The following is a 20,257-nucleotide window of genomic DNA, read 5'->3' on the forward strand; positions in this document are numbered from 1 at the left end:
AAAATGTACCTTTAATGTCCTTGTGATTATGATGTAGCTGAGAGTGATCATAATTATTGATTTTCTAATGAACTTTAAAACTAGCATCTCTTACACACTTTTTTCATTTGTTTGCTTTTTATTTTTTGTTTTTTGACACAGGATCTTGGTATGTAGTTCAGACTGGCCTTGAGTTCATTATGTAGCCCAGGCAGGGCCCAAACTTGAGGTGATCTTCCTGCTTTAGCTTCCCAAGTGCTGGGATTATAGACGTGCACCACCATGCCTGGCTCTTACAGTTTTAAGGTAGATAAAATTTAAGAATTTGTTTTAGCTCTCTGATGAAAACTAACGAGTTCACATTGAAGGGCTGATAATTATTAAAGATAAACTCTGATGTAAAGGTTTTTTTTGACTTTGGCAGTTTAAGTACTTGTCTGAGAGAAGCAGAGATTAAATTTTGTTTAATGACTTCAGGCTGGGTGAGTGGCATAGTAAAAATTAATCTTGGGAATCATTTAATCATTAGTGGTATGTAAAGTTATCCTTATTTGAACAGATTAAATCACTATTTAATAAAAGCCATTACAAGTTGGTATTATTATATTGTACCCATTTTTAATAATAATATCTATATGTACTTTTCTATATTTCATTTTTTTAAAATTTCACTTTTCAGTGATTTCAAATTATTTGTAAACCCAGGTGTAGCAGTCCACACCTGTAATCCCAGGTATGTGGAAGGCTGAGGCAGGAGGATTGTAAGTTCAAAGCTAGCCTAGACAATTTAGCAAGACCTTGGCTCAAATAAAAAATAAAAAGGGCTAGGGATCTAGCTCAGTGGTAGAACACCCCTGGGTTCAGTCCCCAGTACCTGGGGGGAAAACTATTTGTATATCCAACTTTTATTTTGTGTAAGATTACAGGATTGGGGGGTTGTTTTCTTTTTCTTTTTTTTTTATACCAGGGATCGAACTCGGGTCCTTGTGCTTGTGAGGCAGGCGGTGGAACCACTGAGCTCAATCCCTGGCCCTAGGGGGGTTGTTTTAAGGAAGAAATGTCATACCATATTTGAGAAGATTTTAAAAGTAATAATTATAAGAAATAATATTTTATTATTCTGATGTGAATTCCATAGTAGAGCTTCTCTGTATGTACAGCAACACTTATTCTCTGCTTCTAAAGGGATAAAGTAGTGTAAAGTATTTACAGTGAAAAGTATTTCTAGTGTAAAATTTTTTTTTTTAAAGCCTGGCTTCATTTTTTGCTTCTGAAAATAAGTCTATATTTCTTGTATTTATTAGTTTGACTTTCTGTTTATCAGTACATTTAATGCTGAAACTTACTAAGAGTTTGTTTTAAAATAAAACAAAGGAAAATTTGTTAATATTTTTGATGTTTAAAGAAGGCAGGAAGGCTTTTAACTCAACTCTGAGCCAACACGTTGTGTAAATTGTTCTTAACTCTGTACAGTTTGGTTTTAATTTTTTTGTTTCAAGTTTCTAAAAAATTGGCCAGGCGTGGTAGTGCATGCCTGTAATCCCAGCACTTAGGAGGCTGAAGCAGGAGGATTGCCATGAGTTCGAGGCCAGCCTGGACTACATAGAGAGACCATGTCTCAAAAAAAATTTTTTCTTTAAAGTTTAATTCTATAATTTTTTTCTTTGGTACTGGGGATTGAACTCAGGACCTTGTACTTGCTAGGTAGGTGCAGTGCCACTGAGCTAACTCCCCAGCCCATAATTTTATAATTTGTATCTGGTCTCATAATTGAACTGCATTCAGAAGGGCCTTGGAGGGCTGGGGAATTAGCTCAGTGGTTTCGCTGCCTGCTGTGCAAGCGCAAGGACCTGAGTTCGATCCCCGGTACCAAAACAAAACAAAACAAAACAAAAAAATTTTTTAAAAAAAGAAAGAAAGAAAAAAGAAACTATTCCTTAAAAAAAATGGGCTGGGGATTTAGCTCAGTGGTTCCCTTGCCTGCCTTGCAAGCGCAAGGTCCCAAGTTTGATCCTTAGTACCAAAAAAAAAAAAGAAAAAAGAAACTGTTCTTCAGAAGGGCCTTGGACTCTTGGATTAATTGGGTAGAATTTTTATGATCTTTGTGTTTTTTTTCTAGAGCACTACAAATTTTATTGTCATAAGGCCACATAAAAATATTGGTGTGTTTTGATGCCCATTAAACTGGACCTAACTACCTTCTGTGGGAAACAAGACAAGAACATATATATACACACAAATACACCATTAGTTGGAAGAAGGTATTGGTGTTAATGTGTCAGGGTAAAGAGCATCTTTTTTGTTTTGTTTTCTGGAGGCAGGGTCTCACTATGTAGTCCAGACTGACCTTGAACTTACTATGGAGCCCAGGCTGTCCTTGAACTCGAAGAGATTCTCCTGTCTCAGCCTCTGAAGTGTTAGGATTTCACCCAGCTAGGATAAGGAGCATCTTAGGTTGAAATGTCTGAGAATATAACATGAGTGTTGAGTGCCTTTCACAGCATCTTCTGTTGATGTGCTGTGGTGAATTTGCTAACCTCTGTGACTCCCTTCTCCACTGATCTGTCATGCAGAAGTCAGTCAAATGAGAAAAATCCTTTACTGCTGTACAGGATAGGCCTTTGTAGCTATCCTCTTCATTCTAAGCATAACTGTAATAGCGTCAGTTTCCACTGTAACAACAGTGGGTTTGTTAGCTAGTACAATATATTACCTGAAAGCATGCTCTAACTTTAGAATAACCTTTATAACCAAATTATTTATTTATTTGCAACTTTATATTTAGCCGAGTTTCATTTCTTTATTACTGTCTACCTTTACTATTTTAACCCTTTCCCTCTAAACACACATAAAAGGATATACCTGCTAAAGAGGAATGAATAAGTTGATTAGAAGTTCATGAATATAACCGAGTAGCCCTGTGACCTTGGCAAGTCACATACTTCCTGGAACCACAGTTTTCTCATTGATAGAGCAAGAGACTTTAACTAGATGATTTCAGAAGTCTGTTCTGGTACTGTGACTGTAGTGTTTTTAACTTTAATTCTGAATGTTGTTCTTTTTTTTTTTCTTTTTGGTACCGGGGATCGAACTGGGAACCTTGTGCTTTCGAGGCAGGCGCCAGACCCACTGAACTAAATCCCCGGCTGAATGTTGTTCTTTTAAGTGCCACTAGAACTTGTATCTTTGTACCAGTAACACTTCTGATATTTAGTGGAAAGAAGTGAGAAATTGTCTTTCAAAGGAACAGAGACTCTTTGTTCCCCCTTTTTCCAAAATGAAAGAAAAAATTATCATTGAACCTAGGACCTTGAACATAAACAAAATTCTTAATGGACACTATGAAACATTTAAACAATAAAAAATGTGTATAAGAGGAAAATGTTAGTTCCTAACTCCAGTCTCACTTTTTTAGAAAGAAGCTAACAGTTTGGTGTTTATTTTTCTTGGTTATCTTTTTGTTAAAACATACACATCGTCAGGCCAGGGATTTAGCTCAGTTGCGCCACCTGTCTCGCAAGCTCAAGGCCCCAAGTTCAGTCCCTGGTACCAAAAAAAAACCAAAACATACACATGGTGTGATTTTCAAAAACATGGTGAATGTTTAAATTTTAAAAATTTATTACATTAAAAGATACATTGCCATCAGTCACCCTCAGAATACTTCCCCTTGCTTTGAATGCACATTCTTTTCTTGCCACTTTCTGAAGCAGTTCTAGACTTCCTTTCATGAAGGTCTTTAGTTGTGTTGTTGTGGCTCCCTTGACATCTTGAATCAATTCAGAATGTTTACCTTTCATGGCCATTTTGACTTTGTAGATGGGCCCAGAAGTCTTAGGGTGCTATATTCCATGAATAAGGGTACGTGAAAATGCAGTGGACCCTTGACTTATGAACTCAATTTATTTGTGAGGGCTGGTTGTAACTCAAGTTGGTTGTAAGTCAAGACTATTTTTCCCATTGGAAATACCCATAATGCATTCCAAACCTCCCAATGCACCCCTTAACCTTTTCACTATAAAAAAGGCTTGTAGAATGTGCGTAGAAAGACCAATAATTTTCCTAGTGTATTCACTAAAAAGTTATAAAATGTGCCTAGTTTCCCAAAAACAACAATTTTATACTGTACTCACTGTTCAAATTAACATCTTTGCAGGAAGGGAGGATGAAATGGAAGATGGTTCTTGTTTGGAAGGAGAGTCCTCTTCCATAAGAAATCTGGTTCTCTGGTGCTTTTGGCTCACTAGGTCTCACCCTTCTCAGATCTAAAAACTGAACTGAGGTTGTCTGTTTCTGTCTTTTCTTCAACACTGTTCTGTAATATGACATGACATTGTCATTAAGCAAGTGAATGGAACAATTGGCTTTTTCTGTTTGGCTGGGTCTTTTCTACACATGTTTATGGCTCTGTCCAGTTTTTCAGGATTTCCTTTATTTCAGAAGAACTTTGCTGCACTGATTGTTGATACTCCCCTGCTCTTCAGAAAGCTCCTCAGCTGCCATTCTCTGTTGTTCAGCCAGAAGTTGCTGAAGTTCCCCTGTAGACAGGTCCTCTGAGTGCTCATCCACCAGTTCTTCAACATCACCACTGTCTACTTGCAAGCCTATGGACTCTGCTATGGTGACAGTGTCATCAACCGTAGGGTCAATTGAAGGCTCATAGCCTTCAAAGTCTCTCTCCTGTATAATTTTAGGCCACACTTTCTTCCAGGCAGATCTCAGTGTCCTTAGAGAGACATTGGCCCAGGATTTCTCAATTAACCCCACACAGGAAGGATGTTGTAATGTTCCCTCCAGAACTCTTTAAGGGTTAAATCTGTATCTGAGACCATCTGGAAGCACTTCAGGAACAGCTCCTTGGTGTATAGCTTCTTAAAGTTAGCTATAACCTGCTGGTCCATAGGGTGTTATAGAGGAGTTGTATTAGGTGAGAGGAACTTGACTGAAAGCCATGGGAATTCTTCAGCCAATTCTTCTTCCAAATCTCGTGGATGACTGCGAGCACTGTCCATGATAAGGAGAGCCTCGAGTGATAAACCTTTGTCCTTCAGATATTTAACAGTAGGACAGAAAGCTTCTCTGATCCACTGAAGAAAAAGTACTCTTGTTACCCAGGCTTTTGTGTTGTAGCTCCATCTGACCCCTAGCCTATTTTCATGACTTTCTGTTTTGTTTTGTACCGACGATCGAACTCAGGACCTTGTGCTTTCGAGGCAGGTGGCACCACTGAGCTAAATCCCCGGTGACTTTATTTTCTGAACACTGTAGGAGTCTCAGAGTCATAAACCAAGAGAGGCCTTATCTTGAGGTCACCACTCACATTGGCACGTAACAGTAAGGTTAGCCTATCCTTCATAGGCTTGTGGCCTGGCATTTTCTTCTCTTCCTAGGTAATGTGTGTTCTCCCGGGCATTTTTTTTCCAGAGAAGGCCAATTTCATCACAGTTGAAAATTTGGTAAGAGCAAAAGCCATTTCTCTGTCATTTCAAAGTGGTCTAACACTGTTGATTGTGACTTGCTAATTTGAGTAACACCTTTAGCAACACTAGCTTCCTTGTACAAATTTTTCTTTGTAAGATTGTCATGATGGTGAATTTCGACATGCTGTACATGTTATTACTGAGATTAGTCACATGAATACCACTCTTATATTTCTGCACAATTTCCTTTTTTAAATTGTGATTGCTTTCTTTACCATCCCTTCCTTAGCTTCTTTTTTAGCTTTTTGGGGGCCATTTTGATAGCAGTAATCATAGCAATTATATAAAGCACTGACCAAAATCATATCCACAAACGTGCATCTGGGCTCAGACTGACACTTACATATGCTTTTCTGGCATCATAAGTCTTTGTTTACAACTGCACAAGTGGCCAGCATTTGGGTTGTAACTCAAGGCTTTGGTCGTAAATTAAAACTAAAATTTCAATCATAACCCAAGTTGTTCATGTGTTAGGCCAGTCATAACTGGAGGGTCCACTGTACTAGGATTTAAGAGGTGACTATAAAAAGAATTAGAAAGGGGCTGGATGTGGTGGCCCACCCCTGTAATCACAGCACTCAGGAGGCTGAACCAGGAGGATCACTACAAGTTTGAGGCCAGCTTGGGCTACATAGTGATTTCAAGGCCAGCCTGAGCTACATAGGGAGACTCTGTCTCAAACCAAAAAAAAAAAAAAAAGAGAACAAAAAGGAATGGTTAAGATAACAAATATCTATTGTTCTACCTGTCCATGAGTATCGTTCTTCTGGAAATAATTCTTCTAACCAGGTGATTCAGTTCAGACCTGCTGTGTTCTTATAAGCCCTGCCTTCAAGACTGCTATTAATTGTGATCAACCAATTATAGTGACTGGTCCAGGAATGAGGACCTGACCTATGATAGGCCAATCAGAGCCTCTCCTTGAAACTTTAACGTTGGGGTCAGTGAAAGAAGTTCTCAGACCTTCTATGATGTTTTAACCATTCACTGTATATTTTGACCACCTGTTGTATATCTGCCTAATCACTGTTTGTTTTTAGTATATGGCCTGATGATTTGATTGTCTCTTGTTGGTGGACATTTTAGTTATACTTTAGAAATGGCTATGAACACCTTGCATAAATATCTTTGTGTCCACTTCCATAAGATAAGCATCTAAAAGTAGGACTTCTGGATCACATTTTTATTCTTTCTTTTTGTAGTTAGAATGCTGTCCTGAAATGTTAATCTCGTTAATTTCTGGTGATCCTTTCATAATAAATCTGCATTTATTGTTATCGGAAAGTTTTTCAGAGGAAGTCAATCCTGAAATGCAAGAGGCTTTTTTTTTTGGTACCGGGGATCGAACTCAGGACCTTGTGCTTTTGAGGCAGCTGGGGGAACCACTCAGCTAAATCCCTGGCCCTGCAAGAGATTTTGTATTTTTTTTATATTTGGTGCCAGGGATCAAACTTGGGTTCTTGTGCTTGTGAAGCAAGCGGCGGAACCACTGAGCTAAATCCCCAGCCTGCAAGAGATTTTTTAAATGAATGTATTCTGGTAAAAGGAAGTGGTTTTTTTGGTGCCAAGGATCGAACTCAGGACTTTGTGCTTGCGAGGCAGGTGGTGGCACCACTGAGCTAAATCCCCAGCCCAGGAAGTGTTATTTTTAGATTTACTTGTCTTGTTAAATGAAGGCTGTTTAGTGTTGATGTTTCAGTATCAATGATTTATATACTTTAATTTGTTGGTATTTTGCATTAAAAACTCAAAGTATATTAAACACTAGCGATTACATTCATTTTTACTGGTTTCTTTGTTTTCATATGGCCTTGTCCAACAATATACAAACTCACTCATTACAATTACAGATACAAAAGAAAGCTATATATTTTGAAATGTAATTTTCAAATTTTACATGCAAAATTAATTTTTCAGGCTTTTCAGCCTTACAGACATTTTGGCAGGCTGATAGTTATATGTCACTACTAGGAAAACATTAATTTATATGTTTATGTGATAATTACATTAAAATCTTTGTACCTCCTCTTCACAGGCATGCATTCCTCAGCAGCAACTGAGTTTGTTACTGGACCTTTGCCAACCACTGGAACTCTTCCACCATCTGCCCTCTCTGCTTATCAGCATCCTGCCACCTTTAGCAATAGAAACTTTGTTTCCACCTCACCTTTGGTGCTTCAAGACTCAACTTTTAACACTACATCAAATGGAATTTTAAATCCTCATGACCCTTTGGTACAAATTAAGACTTCCCAGGGAACTCTTCCAACTGCTTTGGCATTTGAGCGCCTAGGCAGTTCTGCATTAAGTAACAATGTACCACCTCAGTCTTCAACATATCGCTCAGCTCAAGAGTCTGCACCCCATCTTTTACAACCTCAGTTTAGTTTGTTGCCTTCAGCACTGGGGGGAGCCCAGCAAACTCCTCAAGCTTACAGTTCAACTCTCTTCTCTAGTTCTGCTCCCATTGAAAGAGCTCTTCTTCGAGAATGTAGTGTTATTAAACACCATCAGCGGCCTTCAGGTACCCAGTCTATTCAGGCACAACTGACTGGTGCACAGCATTCCTTACATAGTTATCTAGCAAATACAGATGTGGTTAATTTTCAGGAAACAACCAGGCAGTCATCTTTACCTTGTAGCCCAATCGGAGATTCTACTCAGGTGAGCAATGGAGGTTTGCAGCAAAAGACCCCACAGGTCTCTGTGGAACTTGCTCAGTCTTATTCATCTGCAATTCCATCATCAGGGTATCCTCCTGCTACTACAAAAGTAAACAGCTGTTCTACAAAACAAGCACTAACATCAACTAAGACCCCACAGCCTCAAAATATAATTCCTCCTGTGCAAACACTAAGCTATTCTAAACCTTTACATAACCAGAGTTCTGTAATATCAGGTCAAGCACAAATCTATTCTACAGCACAGCTGCCCAGCCTTTTATCAGTTAGTCAGTCCCAAAATTATGGTTTAATACAGCCACATAATGTGCCATCTATTGTTCATTCACAAGTTTATAGGCCCAGCAAGGTGGAGAAATTGCCATCCTTGTATAAAACATTGACTTTTTCTGGGTCATCTCAGACTATAACTTCTGAAAATCAGCCACTTAGTTACTCATCCAGTCAGCAAGAAGTATTATCTTCAGTTACAAATGAGAATTACCCTGCTCAAACAAGAGATCTTTCTTCAGTCAGTGAGTCTCAAAGTTACTCATCTGGTCACTCTCAGGGTTTATCACCAGTCAGCCAGACACAGGTTAGTTTTTCATCTCAGTCACAAGTTTTGTCAGTTGTTAGTCCTTCAGATAACTATGCTTCAGGGCAGTCCCTGACATTAACAGCCCCTTCTCTTTCTTATTCTTCTGCCTCTCAGCCCCAAAGTTTGTCAGATTCTAACCCAACCCAAAATTACATTTCTATGCATTCTTCCCAGAATGCCCAGACTCAAGGGTCATCATCTCCCCAGCCCCAGAAGTTTTTGCCTGCTGTTCAGTCATCATCTTTTGCATCCTCTACACATTGTCATGCATTACAGAATAACATACCTTCCCCTGATTCAAAGTCTTATGCTGAAGGAAAACTTGGCTCAAATGTGTACACATCTTCAAAGCAAGAAGGTGATTTTCCAATGCAAGAGTTACAGGCATTGCAGTCACAGGCGTCTCTCGGGTCGACAACCCAAAGGCTATCAGATGGGGAAATTAATGCTCCAGAATCAACTTACAAGGGGTCAAAGGCAGATGACAGATACTCCCAGAGTGTAATCAGAAGTAATTCCCATCTTGAAGATCAAGTTGTTGGGATTCCTATACAAGGGCCAAAGAAAGAAGAAAACATAGTTGGTTCAGTGACACAACTTAGCCAACAAATTGGTCAAGCTAATAACGGAGCATCACTTGATCGTAAGAAGGCAACTAATTTAATACAAACTCCACAAATAAGTTTGAATACTAAAGACTTAAACCAGCAGCATCCTCTTATACATAAGGTACATGAAGCCAAGGTCCAGGAACAGCATGATCAAATAATTAATGCCTCATCTCAGATTCAGATTCCAGATCATGCATTAGGGCATGGACATCAGGCATCTCTTACTAATGCACAGGTCCTTTTAGATTCTACCTGTGATTTACAGATTCTTCAGCAGTCAATACTGCAGGCAAGTTTAGGACAAGTAAAGACATCTTTACAAGCACAGCGTGTCCAGAGTCCTCAACAAATAGTGCATCCTTTCCTTCACATGGATGGTCATATTATTCAGAGCAATGGTGATCATTCTCAGCAGCAACTCCATCCTCAAAATTCTGAAATTATGAAAATGGACCTCTCTGAATCTTCAAAACCATTACAACAACATTTGACAACAAAGGGCAATTTCAGTGAAACAGATCAACAAGATTCAAAGAATCAGTTTGTTTCTCTTGGATCAATGTGTTTCCCAGAGGCAATGCTTCTCAGTGATGAGAGAAATATTTTGTCAAATGTAGATGACATCTTAGCAGCTACAGCAGCAGCTTGTGGGGTCACACCTTCTGAGTTTTCCAAGTCAGCTCCAAATGAAACCATGCAAACTGTTGAAGGTCATGATTCTAAATCTCATTTTCCACAGCCATTAGATATCAGGCATGTGGTATCAAATTTTAACTCCGTAACAGCTACAGTAGGAAAGCCACAGAATCTAAATGATATTTCCCTAGATGGAAATCAGGTTACTGTAAACATTTCACCAGTACCGACCCTTCAGTCAAAAATGACCCTTGATCAACAACACATGGATACACCTGGTCAAAGTATACCAACTAAAGTATCTTCAGCAGGAGTTGGACCAAGTCATGAAGTCCAGGAGCAAAGTTGTGGCCCATTCAGGAAACAGTCTGCTACCAATCATGAATCTGAGGAAGACAGTGAAGTTCCTGTTGATCATACATTAAATAATAACAGAAACCAAGAGTTTGTTTCCAGTAGTAGAAGCATGAGTGGAGAGAGTGCTACATCAGAGAGTGAATTTACTTTAGGGGGTGATGACAGCAGTGTGTCAATGGACCCTACTAGAAGTGTACTTGCACTGTTGGCTGTGGCCCAGCCTGGGGATACAATCAGTGTCAAGCTTGAAGAAAACCAAGATTTAATACATCTTAACCTTCCAAAGAAAAAGGTTAAAGGGAAAGGGCAAATTAAAGAGGAAGACATCAGTAATCAGAAACAACTGAAAAGACCTGCCCAAGGCAAACGCCAGAATCCCAGGGGAACAGATATGTATCTACCATATACCCCTCCTTCCTCTGAAAGCTCCCATGATGATGATCAGCATCAAGAAAAAATGAGACAGAAAATCAAAGAAGTAGAGGAAAAACAGCCAGAAGTCAAAACAGGATTTATTGCTTCTTTCTTGGATTTTCTGAAATCTGGCCCCAAACAGCAGTTTTCCACTCTTGCCATCCGAATGCCTAACAGGACCAGACGACCAGGGACCCAGATTGTGCGTACATTTTGCCCCCCTCCATTTCCAAAAAATTCATCTACAACACCCATACCTTTAGTGACGGAAACTGGGGGTAACAGTTCATTAGAAAAAGTTGATAAACTTAAAAGCTTGGAACATTTATCTTCATTTTCTTCTGACGAAGATGATCCTGGAGTATGCAGTCAGGATATTTATAAAACCATCTCTGCTTCCTTAACTGTGTTGGATGCTACTTCTAATAAAAAGAAGAAAACAGGTAAAGTTTTAAATAGATTCACAATTATGGCTTTCCATTGTTTTTTAGCTATAGCCTACATTTTAAGCTTTTTTAGCTTACAGAAGATCTGTAAATTTTGGGGGAAAATACATAAGCAAACATCTTAGGTACTTTTTTTTTTCTTTGGTACCAGAAATCGAACTTGGGACTTTGTACTTGTGAGGCAGGCAGTGGAACCACTGAGCTAAATCCCCGGCCCCGGGTACTTATTTTTGACAGTTATCTTGTGATAGGAAAGGTCGTGGTCTTAGTTTATATAATTCTGTGGGGTTTTTTTGTTTCGTTTTTTTTTTTGACTTTTTGCCCCAGGCATTAAAACTTGAAAGGTATCTCAGCTTTTCTGAGTCATTTTGAAATAGCTTTTCAATACCATGAGGCATGGTGTTGGAGTTCCTATCTTATAAACCTGGCAAATTTTCTTGATATGCTGATTTTACCTGAAAATTAGCATTTTACTATTAAGTAGTTATGTGTAACATTCATATTAATCTAATTAAAACTGTAATTTTGTACTGGCTCTGAACTACAGTATATACCCAAATCGTTTCCATGTGCTTCACTTTATTCTGGGTTAATACAGGAAATGTTTTAAGAAACATTGCCTTCTTTAAACAATTAACAGGTAAGTATAAAAGTTATTATTTTAAGGAATAAACCAAGGAAAATATTATTTGTAACAATAATGTAGCTATCACCACCATGCCAGGAACCAGTAGCAGTGTTGTGAGATATGCATTATTGCCTTCAACATACCAATATGACAGAGTAAAGGAACTGCTTAGGTCCCTATAGCTAGTAAGTGCAACAGGGCTTTAATCTGAACCCATGTTTGTCTGGTTCTAGCGCTTGTATTCCTGCTGAGCTCTTTTGTATTATTAGGGCAGTGCTGTAAGAATTAAAACTATTTTATAATGTATACTTGTCAGCTTTTTTTTATGGACTTGAGACCACCTTTAATTATTAAGGTAATGGAAACAACTGGTGTTCCAAATAATAATATAAGTGATAATAAGTGCATTTCTAAACAGTTCTCATTCACTACACAGGGGAATTAGAATAATGGAAAGTCAGTCTTAGATTCAAAGACATTTCTGTGGATGTGGCCAATCTTAGTAAGGTTTTTTGCTCTTCTCTCCCAATTCTGAGTGCTTTGCAATTCTTATATTTTCTTTTTCATTCTAGGACAAACCTTTTGTAGTCTCTGATCTAAAATACGAGTCTGAAATTAGTTTCTTTCAGGCAAACATTATCTCATTGTTAATTATAATCATCACCATCAACCCAATCAGGTCTTTGGTCTTGTCACCATCCCTGTTGTCTCAAGAATTTACAAGAAGTAATTGTTTTGCTTGGACTATTGCTCCAGACTTTGAATCAGAATCTTTCTCACCAGTCCTTCATCAATCCGTCCTCTACATTGCCATCACACTTATCTTTATTAAAAAGGAATAGTGATTATTACTTCTACTTTGAAACACTCCTTTGGGCTCATGGGAAAATATAAAGACAGTAGTAAAAATTGTCCCATTTCCATGTTTAACACTCTTGCTCTGCTCTTTCTACTTTCCCTCTTTTGTAACAACTGAATTTGTTTCTTAAACATCTGACCTCTTTTCACAATTATATCCTTGAACATATTTCTACCCATACTGCTATCTTCAATTTTTTAATGCAGCAGTTAATTATCTTTTAAGACTATATAAAGGAACTCATTCTAATGAAATATACATGTAGATGTTAATGTATTAAAGCACAAAAGTAAATGGTTTCACAGACATTTAAGGCCTGTTGGAATTAAAAAGATTAACAAAAGAAAAGCAAATTTATTAACTTATAGCTCATATTACAGAAGTTTAGAGAAATGAGTGATCTCTAGATTTCAAAAGAAATCCCTGGAAGGCTGAGACAAGAGGATTGCAAGTTCAAGCTCAGACTGCACAGTGTAGTGATTTATGAGACCTTGTCCCGAAATAATAATAAAAAAAATTTAAAAGGGTTCAGGATATAATTCAATGCAAAAGTCTGAATTGAATCCCCAGTGTGGCCAAAAAACAAACAAAAGAATTTACAAGCATTTACAGATTTAAATACCATTGTTTGCCAAATAGAATATGGAAAAGGACCAAAAGAAAATTATCTTAAACAAATTTTTTAAAATTTTTATTTGTTTATTGGTTTTTTTAAAGACAGGATCTCTCTATATAGTTCAGGCTGACCTTAAATTCATCTTCCTGCCTCAGCTTCCTGAGTACTGAGATTATAGACTTGTACCACCATACCTGGCTTTTTTTATTTGTAAGATTTCCTACACAGTGTTGTCTTTAAGTCCATGATTTAATAGATTTAGAATATCTGGTAATGTAACTGTCCTTTTCTTTATCTCGTGTGTGTGTGTGTGTGTGTGTGTGTGTGTGTGTGTGTGTTGGGATCGAAACCAGGGACCTGCTAGGTAAGGGTTCTACCACTGAAATACATTCCTACTTTATCTTTTCTTCCTGATGCAGAGACAATACATACTGTGCAGTACGTACTGTACTTGCATATTGTATATAAATTTCTCAAGGGGCAACTTTTCAGAGCATCTCTTGTTGTCTGCAGTTTTCACAAAACAATCTTTTTGCTAGATCTTGTCTCCCACTGTCACATAGTGGATGAAGGAAATGACTTGTTCTTAGCCTCATTGATTCAGTAATAAGATCTGAGGCACTAAACTGGGCACAATGAGACACACCTGTAATCCCAACTATTCAGAAGCCTGAGCCAAAAGGTTCACAACTTTGAGGCCAGCCTGGACAACTGAGTAAGACTGTATCTCAAATAAAATATAAAGTATAAAACTGGGGATATAGTTTAGTGGTGGAGTACCTCTGGGTTATCCCCAGCCACAAAGAAAAAAAAAAATCTGAGGCATGGGTTGAAGCTAAGGTTTTGCATATGAAATCCCAACTTTTCCTGCATCGTTTATTAAGAAGGCTGTCTTTTCTCCATTGATTACCTTTTTATCTATGTCAGAAATCAGCTGTGATATTTGGATTATTTCTGAACTCTCATTTCTCTTCCATTGTTATATGTGTTTGTGCTTTTACCAATACTCTATTGTCTTAATGCTGTAACTATAGAGTAAGTCTTAAAATAGTTCAACATGAACCCTTCAGGATTATTTTTCAATATTGTTTTAACCATTTTAGTTCTTTTTTCCATTTTGTTTTTTGGTACCAGGGATCAAAGTCAGAACCTTGCGCTTGCTAGGCAGGCACAGGTGCCACTGAGCTAAATCCCCAGATCTTTAGTTCTTTTTTTCCATGTAATTTTCAATTCCTTGGTCATTATCTACCAAGAAAAAGAAAGCCTGCTGTTTATAGTTGGATAAGAAAAATACATTTAGTGTTCTGTAATACCATAGGGTAACTGGTTGACATAATGTATACTTCAAAAGAGCTGTTAGAAAAGATTTTGAGTGTTCACTTTTACAAAATAAGTGTACCTTTTAAACTACATAATGTGAATAAAAAAGGGCTTACTGGGATGATTTCATTGACTCTGTAGCAGTTTTTAGAATGGAACTGTTAACAGTATATTAATGGAACACTGTCTTTCTATTTGATTTTTTCATTTGTGTCTTTTATTGTTTGGCATATAGGTCTTTCACATGCTTTGTTAGATTTATACCTATTGGGTGCTTTTGTGAATTATATTTTTAAAAATTTCAAATACCAATTATACATTAGTAAATTATAAAAATATAGTTGAGTTTTACATATTTACCTTAAATCCTGGGGATTTGCACACAGCTCTTGTATTACTTCTAGGTATTTATTTATGTATTTATTTATGTGGATTCCGCAGGATTTTCTGCGTAGGCAGTGAATCCCTCTGCAGATTAGGGAAGTTTTCTATCTTTGAAGGCTGTGGCTTCATAGATGATGTTTCATAAGAGTTGTAAGTGTAGACATCTTTGATATTTGGGAGAAAGAAGTCAGTCTTTTAGCCCAGTGGTGATGCACACTTGTAATCCCAGCACTCGGGTAGCTGAGGCAGGAGGATTGCCATGAATTTGAGGCTAGCCTGAACTAATAGGGAGACTCTATGAAAAAAAAAAATGTGTGTTCTTTTGTATAAATTGTTCTATAAATACCAGATTGAAAAAATATATCAGATTGAGTTGGCTGTTAGTATTGTTCACCTTGCTGATTATCTGTTGACTTAATGTTTTAATAATTGAGAGAGGAATGTTGAAATCTCCAAGTATATTTTATGGACATATCTTTTACTCTTTTCAGTCTTTGCTGGGGATCAAACTCGGGTCCTTGCTGCCTGCTGCGCAGGCGGCAAAACCACTGAGCTAAATCCCCAGCCCTTCTGTTTTTAGTTGTATCCAGATTTAGGGTTAAGCCTTGATTAGTTGACAGCTTTGTCAGTATGGAGTGTTCTTTATCCCTGGTAATAACCCCTGTACTGGTGTTTACTTTGATGTCAACATAGCTGCTCCAGATTTCCTTTGATTTGTGTTTGCATGGTTTATCATTTCCATTATTTAACTTTAACTGATCTATGACATTGTATTTAACATGGGTATTTTGTACATAGTATATATAGTTCTATTTTGTCCCTTTTTGACACTCTTTTTCAATTCATTTGCTTTAACTATTTTAGGTTTTTTTGGTACTGGGGTTTGAATTCAGGACCTTGTTCCTGCAAGGCAGACACAGTGCCACAGAGCTAAATCCCCATCCTGCTTTAACTATTTACTGATACAGGTTTAGATTTTCCATTTTATTTTCCTTTTCCCTTTTGATTTTCATTCCTTTGTTTCCTCTTTCCTATTTTTAAAAAATTATGTCAAAAAAAATTGTGTCAATAATTTTTAGTATTAATTCATCTGTTTGGGGGCTGTTATCTTTTTGTATTGTGTTTTAGTGGTCAACTTACATATTACAATATACAGATCTAACTTTTCATAATCTACTGAGTTAATATTTTTACCGTTTCAAACAAAATACAGAAGGCTAATAATCAGTTTCCTTTCCCTTTTCCTTTCTGATATATAAAGCCTGTATATTAAATTGATAGATAAAAAATTGATAGAGTAGTAATTTTTGCTGTTAACAGTCACACATATAATTATTACAATATATAAAAGTAATTTAGAAGAAAAAATAGTCTATTACACTTAACAAGACATTTATCTTTTCTATTGCACTTTATTTCTTTTTTTTTTTTTGGTACCGGGGATTGAACTGTGGTCCTTGTACTTGCAAGGCAGGCAGCGGAACCACTGAGCTAAATCCCTGGTCCCTTGTTGTACTTTATTTCTAATGTTTCATATTTCTTTCTGATAATCATTTCCCTTAATCTCAAAGAATTCTTTCTTTTTCCTGATTGTTTTGTTTGTTTGTTTTTGTTTTTCCCTCTGGTACTGGGGATCAAACTCAGGACCTTGCGCTTGCCAGGCAGGCATGGTGCTGCTGAGCTACATGCCCGGCCCCTTCCTTTGGTTTTGAACAGTTAATTGTAATATGTTTGATTATGGTTTGTCTTCTCTGAAAATCACTAAGCTTCTTGAATCTGTAAATGTATGGCTTTCTACAAGTTTGGGAAGCTTTTTTGGGAGGAAGACAAAGTTTCTTCAAAAAAATTTTTTTTTGCCCCAATTTCTTGTTCTACTCCAGTAAAACACATGTAAAAACTTTTGACACTTTTCCACAGATGAAATTCTGTTCACTTTTTTAATCTTTTTTTTTTCCTCTGTTCTTCAGATTGCATTATTTCTATGGATCTATCTCCAAAATTCACTGACTCAAGGCCTTCTCCATTCTACCATTGAGCTTATTCAGTAAATTTTTTCACTGGATAGTGTCATTTCAGATATTGTCTTTTCAATTCTAATATTTCTATTTGGTTCTTTTTTGTCTCTAATTCTTTACCGAGAATTTACTATTTCCATTAATTTTAAGAGCATGTTAACCTTACCTCATGGAGCGTGGTTATAATAGCTGTTTTCAAATCTTTACCTGATAATTCCAACCTCTGAATCATGTTTGAGTGGCATCTATTGATCATCCTTTTCCTCTGTGAATTGGTCACATTTTCATGGGTCTTTGTATTTTGAGTATTTTGAATTGTTTTCTGGTCATTTTGAATACTGTATTGTAAGACTAGGCTCTTTAAAAATTCTCTGGAGAATGTTGTTTGGTTTTGTTTTAGTAGGCAGTCAGACCACAGATTCTCACCTTCAGTGAATTGATTCCAGGGACAATTCCATTTTCAAAGCCTTTGCTTTGCTGCTTTGATTTTGTCCTGGCAGTTAGTCTGGAACATGGATGAGTGGTAGCCTGTGCTATAGTTCAGGTCTTAGAGCTTTTGTTGTGCTAGTTTGGGAATATCCCACACAAATATAATTTAGGCAGAAACCAGGATTTGTGTAGGTTCATGCATCGAACTAAAGCATCCCCTTCTCCAAGTCTCTTATCCCTAGAATTTTCCCATACTGCCTGGACCCCAGGGTTTCCTTTCCTATACCTTTCACTAGAAAGCTGAGATTTTTCTTAAAGATTTAGCAGCTTATGTTTTGACGCAGTTTGTGCATCTAGGACTGCTGCTGGGGCAAGGCAGTACAGTGAGAGAAAAGAAAGAACAGGGATTCCTCTTATCCTCTTAATACCTAAGGGACCCAAAAAGACAGGTGTTCAGTTAGGATTTTAGAAACCTGGTTCACTGCCACTAATTGCAGCTCTGTGACTCAGGCTTCTGTCTGAGCAAGGCTGAGAGAGAAAGAAAAAAAGAAGAAACAGAACTTTCTCCTCACATTCTTTGCTTTGCACAGGGCTTCTTTCCCCTCTCCTCTGGTCAGAAAGATGGGGCTTTTCATGGAGTTTTTGTTGTTTCTGCACTGTGCAGTTCTGCATAGGGGCCAAACATCCAGTCAATACAAGGTAATCAAAGAAAGAAATCCAAGATATATCTCCATAGAAAGATTGTTATTTCATTTTGGGCTTCTCTCCTCAGTCTGTCTACTTTTATTAACTTTTCAAAGTTTTCAGGTCATTGCATTTTATGTTTTGTCCGTATTTATAATTTGTAATCAGTGGTCATTAATAGCTTCTAGTGTACTTACACCATCTTGATTGGTACCAGAAGCCTTTCATGAATTTCTGAAAAGTAATCAGTGTATCAATTATAATCATTATTTCTGATACTCATCTTGGGCCTGTAGGAGCCCTTCAACGTTTTTGGGATTTGGAATGGGATTACATTAAATTCCCAAATTATGCCAGGCAGGGTGGCACATGCCTATGGTCCCGGCACTCTGGAGGCTGGGGCAGGGGGATTGCTGTGAGTTCAAGGCCAGCCTGGACTACAAAGTGAGACCGTCTCAAGAAACCAAAAGATGAAATCAAAATGTATTAATAAAAACATTTTAATTCCCAAATTAAAGGCAGAATTGACATCTTTGTAATGTTGTTTATTCCGTAACATCCACTACTTGTGGAATATAGTAATTTTTCTACTTATTCAGATCTCATCAGTGTTGCATCATTTTTTCTCACATAGATGTCATATATTTTAATTTTAGTGTTTGTGTGTGCTTGGTTCCTTTCTCTCTCTCTCTCTCTCTCTCTCTCTCTTTTGTTGCCAATGCTGGGGATTGAACCCTGAGTATGACTCATGCTAGGCAAACAATCTACCACAGGAGTCCACCCCCAGCTCTTTAGTTTTTGGTTTGATTTTGATATAGGAAATGATATCAGGATCTCCAAATGTGATATAAGGGAAATACTATAATTCCCAACCTGTTAGATGTCTGCGTTCTCTAAAATCGAAGAATGAATTCTAGGAACAATGGAGGTTAAGAGTAAGAAATGTTTATTGAAAGGATAGCTCCTGAGAAGCAGGAGGGGCTCCTAAATGGGTAGTTGAGGACCCCACTTTTCAGGGGAAGTTTTGTAGAGCCAAAACCATGTGGCTACACCATGGGTTAAAGCTATGAACAACCAGTAAGTTTACAAGTATAGTCATTTAGGTAACAGTGATCCAGTGGGGGAACAAGTTATGTAACAAGTGTGCAGGGACAAAACAAAGACTTTTTCTAGGAAATGATGGGTCCAGAGGTGTTGGTCACCCACTGGGTGACTGATGTCTATCTAGAGTTCATTAGGGAGTATGCAAGCCTGGTCCTTTTGTCTTTATCTTATTGCCTAGTCTCCACCAGATGTGTCTCTGGCCATGGTTGTGATGTGTTTCATCTTTTGTGCTGACTCTGTCAAGGGCCCAATCCTGTCTGATTGCCTGTAATATTTCTACCTAATTTAGCTGTCTATAATAGTTTGGTTTGGTTTGGTTTTGGAGATTGAACCCAGTGCCTTCACACTGAGCTACATCTCCAGCCCTTTTTTTGTATTTTTTATTTTTAGACAGGGTCTCATCGAGTTGCTGAGTTATCTAGGCTGGACTCAAACTTTCAGTCCTCCTCCCTCAGACACCCAGAGTCCTGGGCTTTTCAGGTCTTTGCCACCAGGTCTGGCTCCTTTTAGTTGGTTTTAAAATGTGATTTCCTATCCAAGCACAGTGCCCTATATATTTGGTATGCTATATTTCTTTCTTTTTTTTTTTGGTACTGGGGATCAAACTCAGGTCCTTAGCTTGCGAGGCAGGCATTGGAACTGCTGAGCTAAATCCCCAGCCCAAGATTCTTAACATTTTAAAAAGAAAACAATGAATACTGAATTTTGTTAGTTGCCTTTTTGAGCTTTTCTTATAAATGCTTTTTTCCTTCACGTTCTATTACTGTGTTGCCTTTTATTATTTGGTTTTCTAATACAGACTTTAAAAAGTTTTTCTACTATTAACTGTCCTTGGTCATGATGATGATTTTAATCCATTACAGAATTTAATTTGTTAATATTTTATTTGAGATTTTTTTACATTTAGACCCGTAAACAAAATTAGTATTAAAATCCTGTTTACTTCTGTATTCAGGGTTACATCAGTCTTCCAAATTAAGAAGTTTACTGGGCCAGGGATTTAGCTCAGTGGTTTCGCCACCTGCTGCGCAAGT

General features: G+C 37.5%; 1 protein-coding gene and 1 long non-coding RNA gene across 10 annotated transcripts in view; one reads left to right on the plus strand and one right to left on the minus strand.

Moving 5' to 3' along the window:
* The window catches only part of Qser1 (glutamine and serine rich 1), an 84,755-nt gene that overhangs the window by 33,223 nt on the left and 31,275 nt on the right, over positions 1-20,257 (plus strand). For all 4 annotated transcript variants that reach the window (XM_013074806.3, XM_013074807.3, XM_087205536.1 and 1 more), the window contains exon 4: positions 7,495-11,181. In XM_013074806.3, the coding sequence (XP_012930260.2) occupies positions 7,495-11,181 (3,687 nt within the window). The remainder of the gene's footprint in view (positions 1-7,494; positions 11,182-20,257) is intronic.
* Positions 1,899-20,257, minus strand: part of LOC147829539 (uncharacterized) — a 75,283-nt gene continuing 56,924 nt past the window's right edge. For 4 of the 6 annotated variants that reach the window (XR_015448965.1, XR_015448967.1, XR_015448966.1 and 1 more), the window contains one exon: positions 1,899-11,160. This is a non-coding gene — a long non-coding RNA (uncharacterized LOC147829539). The remainder of the gene's footprint in view (positions 11,161-20,257) is intronic. The other 2 variants (XR_015448969.1, XR_015448970.1) reach the window with 2 other exon arrangements.

This window comes from Heterocephalus glaber, unplaced genomic scaffold (assembly GCF_053883595.1).
Source record: "Heterocephalus glaber isolate CG9 unplaced genomic scaffold, H.glaber_assembly_v1.0 deba00000594, whole genome shotgun sequence".
NCBI classification, from domain to species: domain Eukaryota; kingdom Metazoa; phylum Chordata; class Mammalia; order Rodentia; family Bathyergidae; genus Heterocephalus; species Heterocephalus glaber.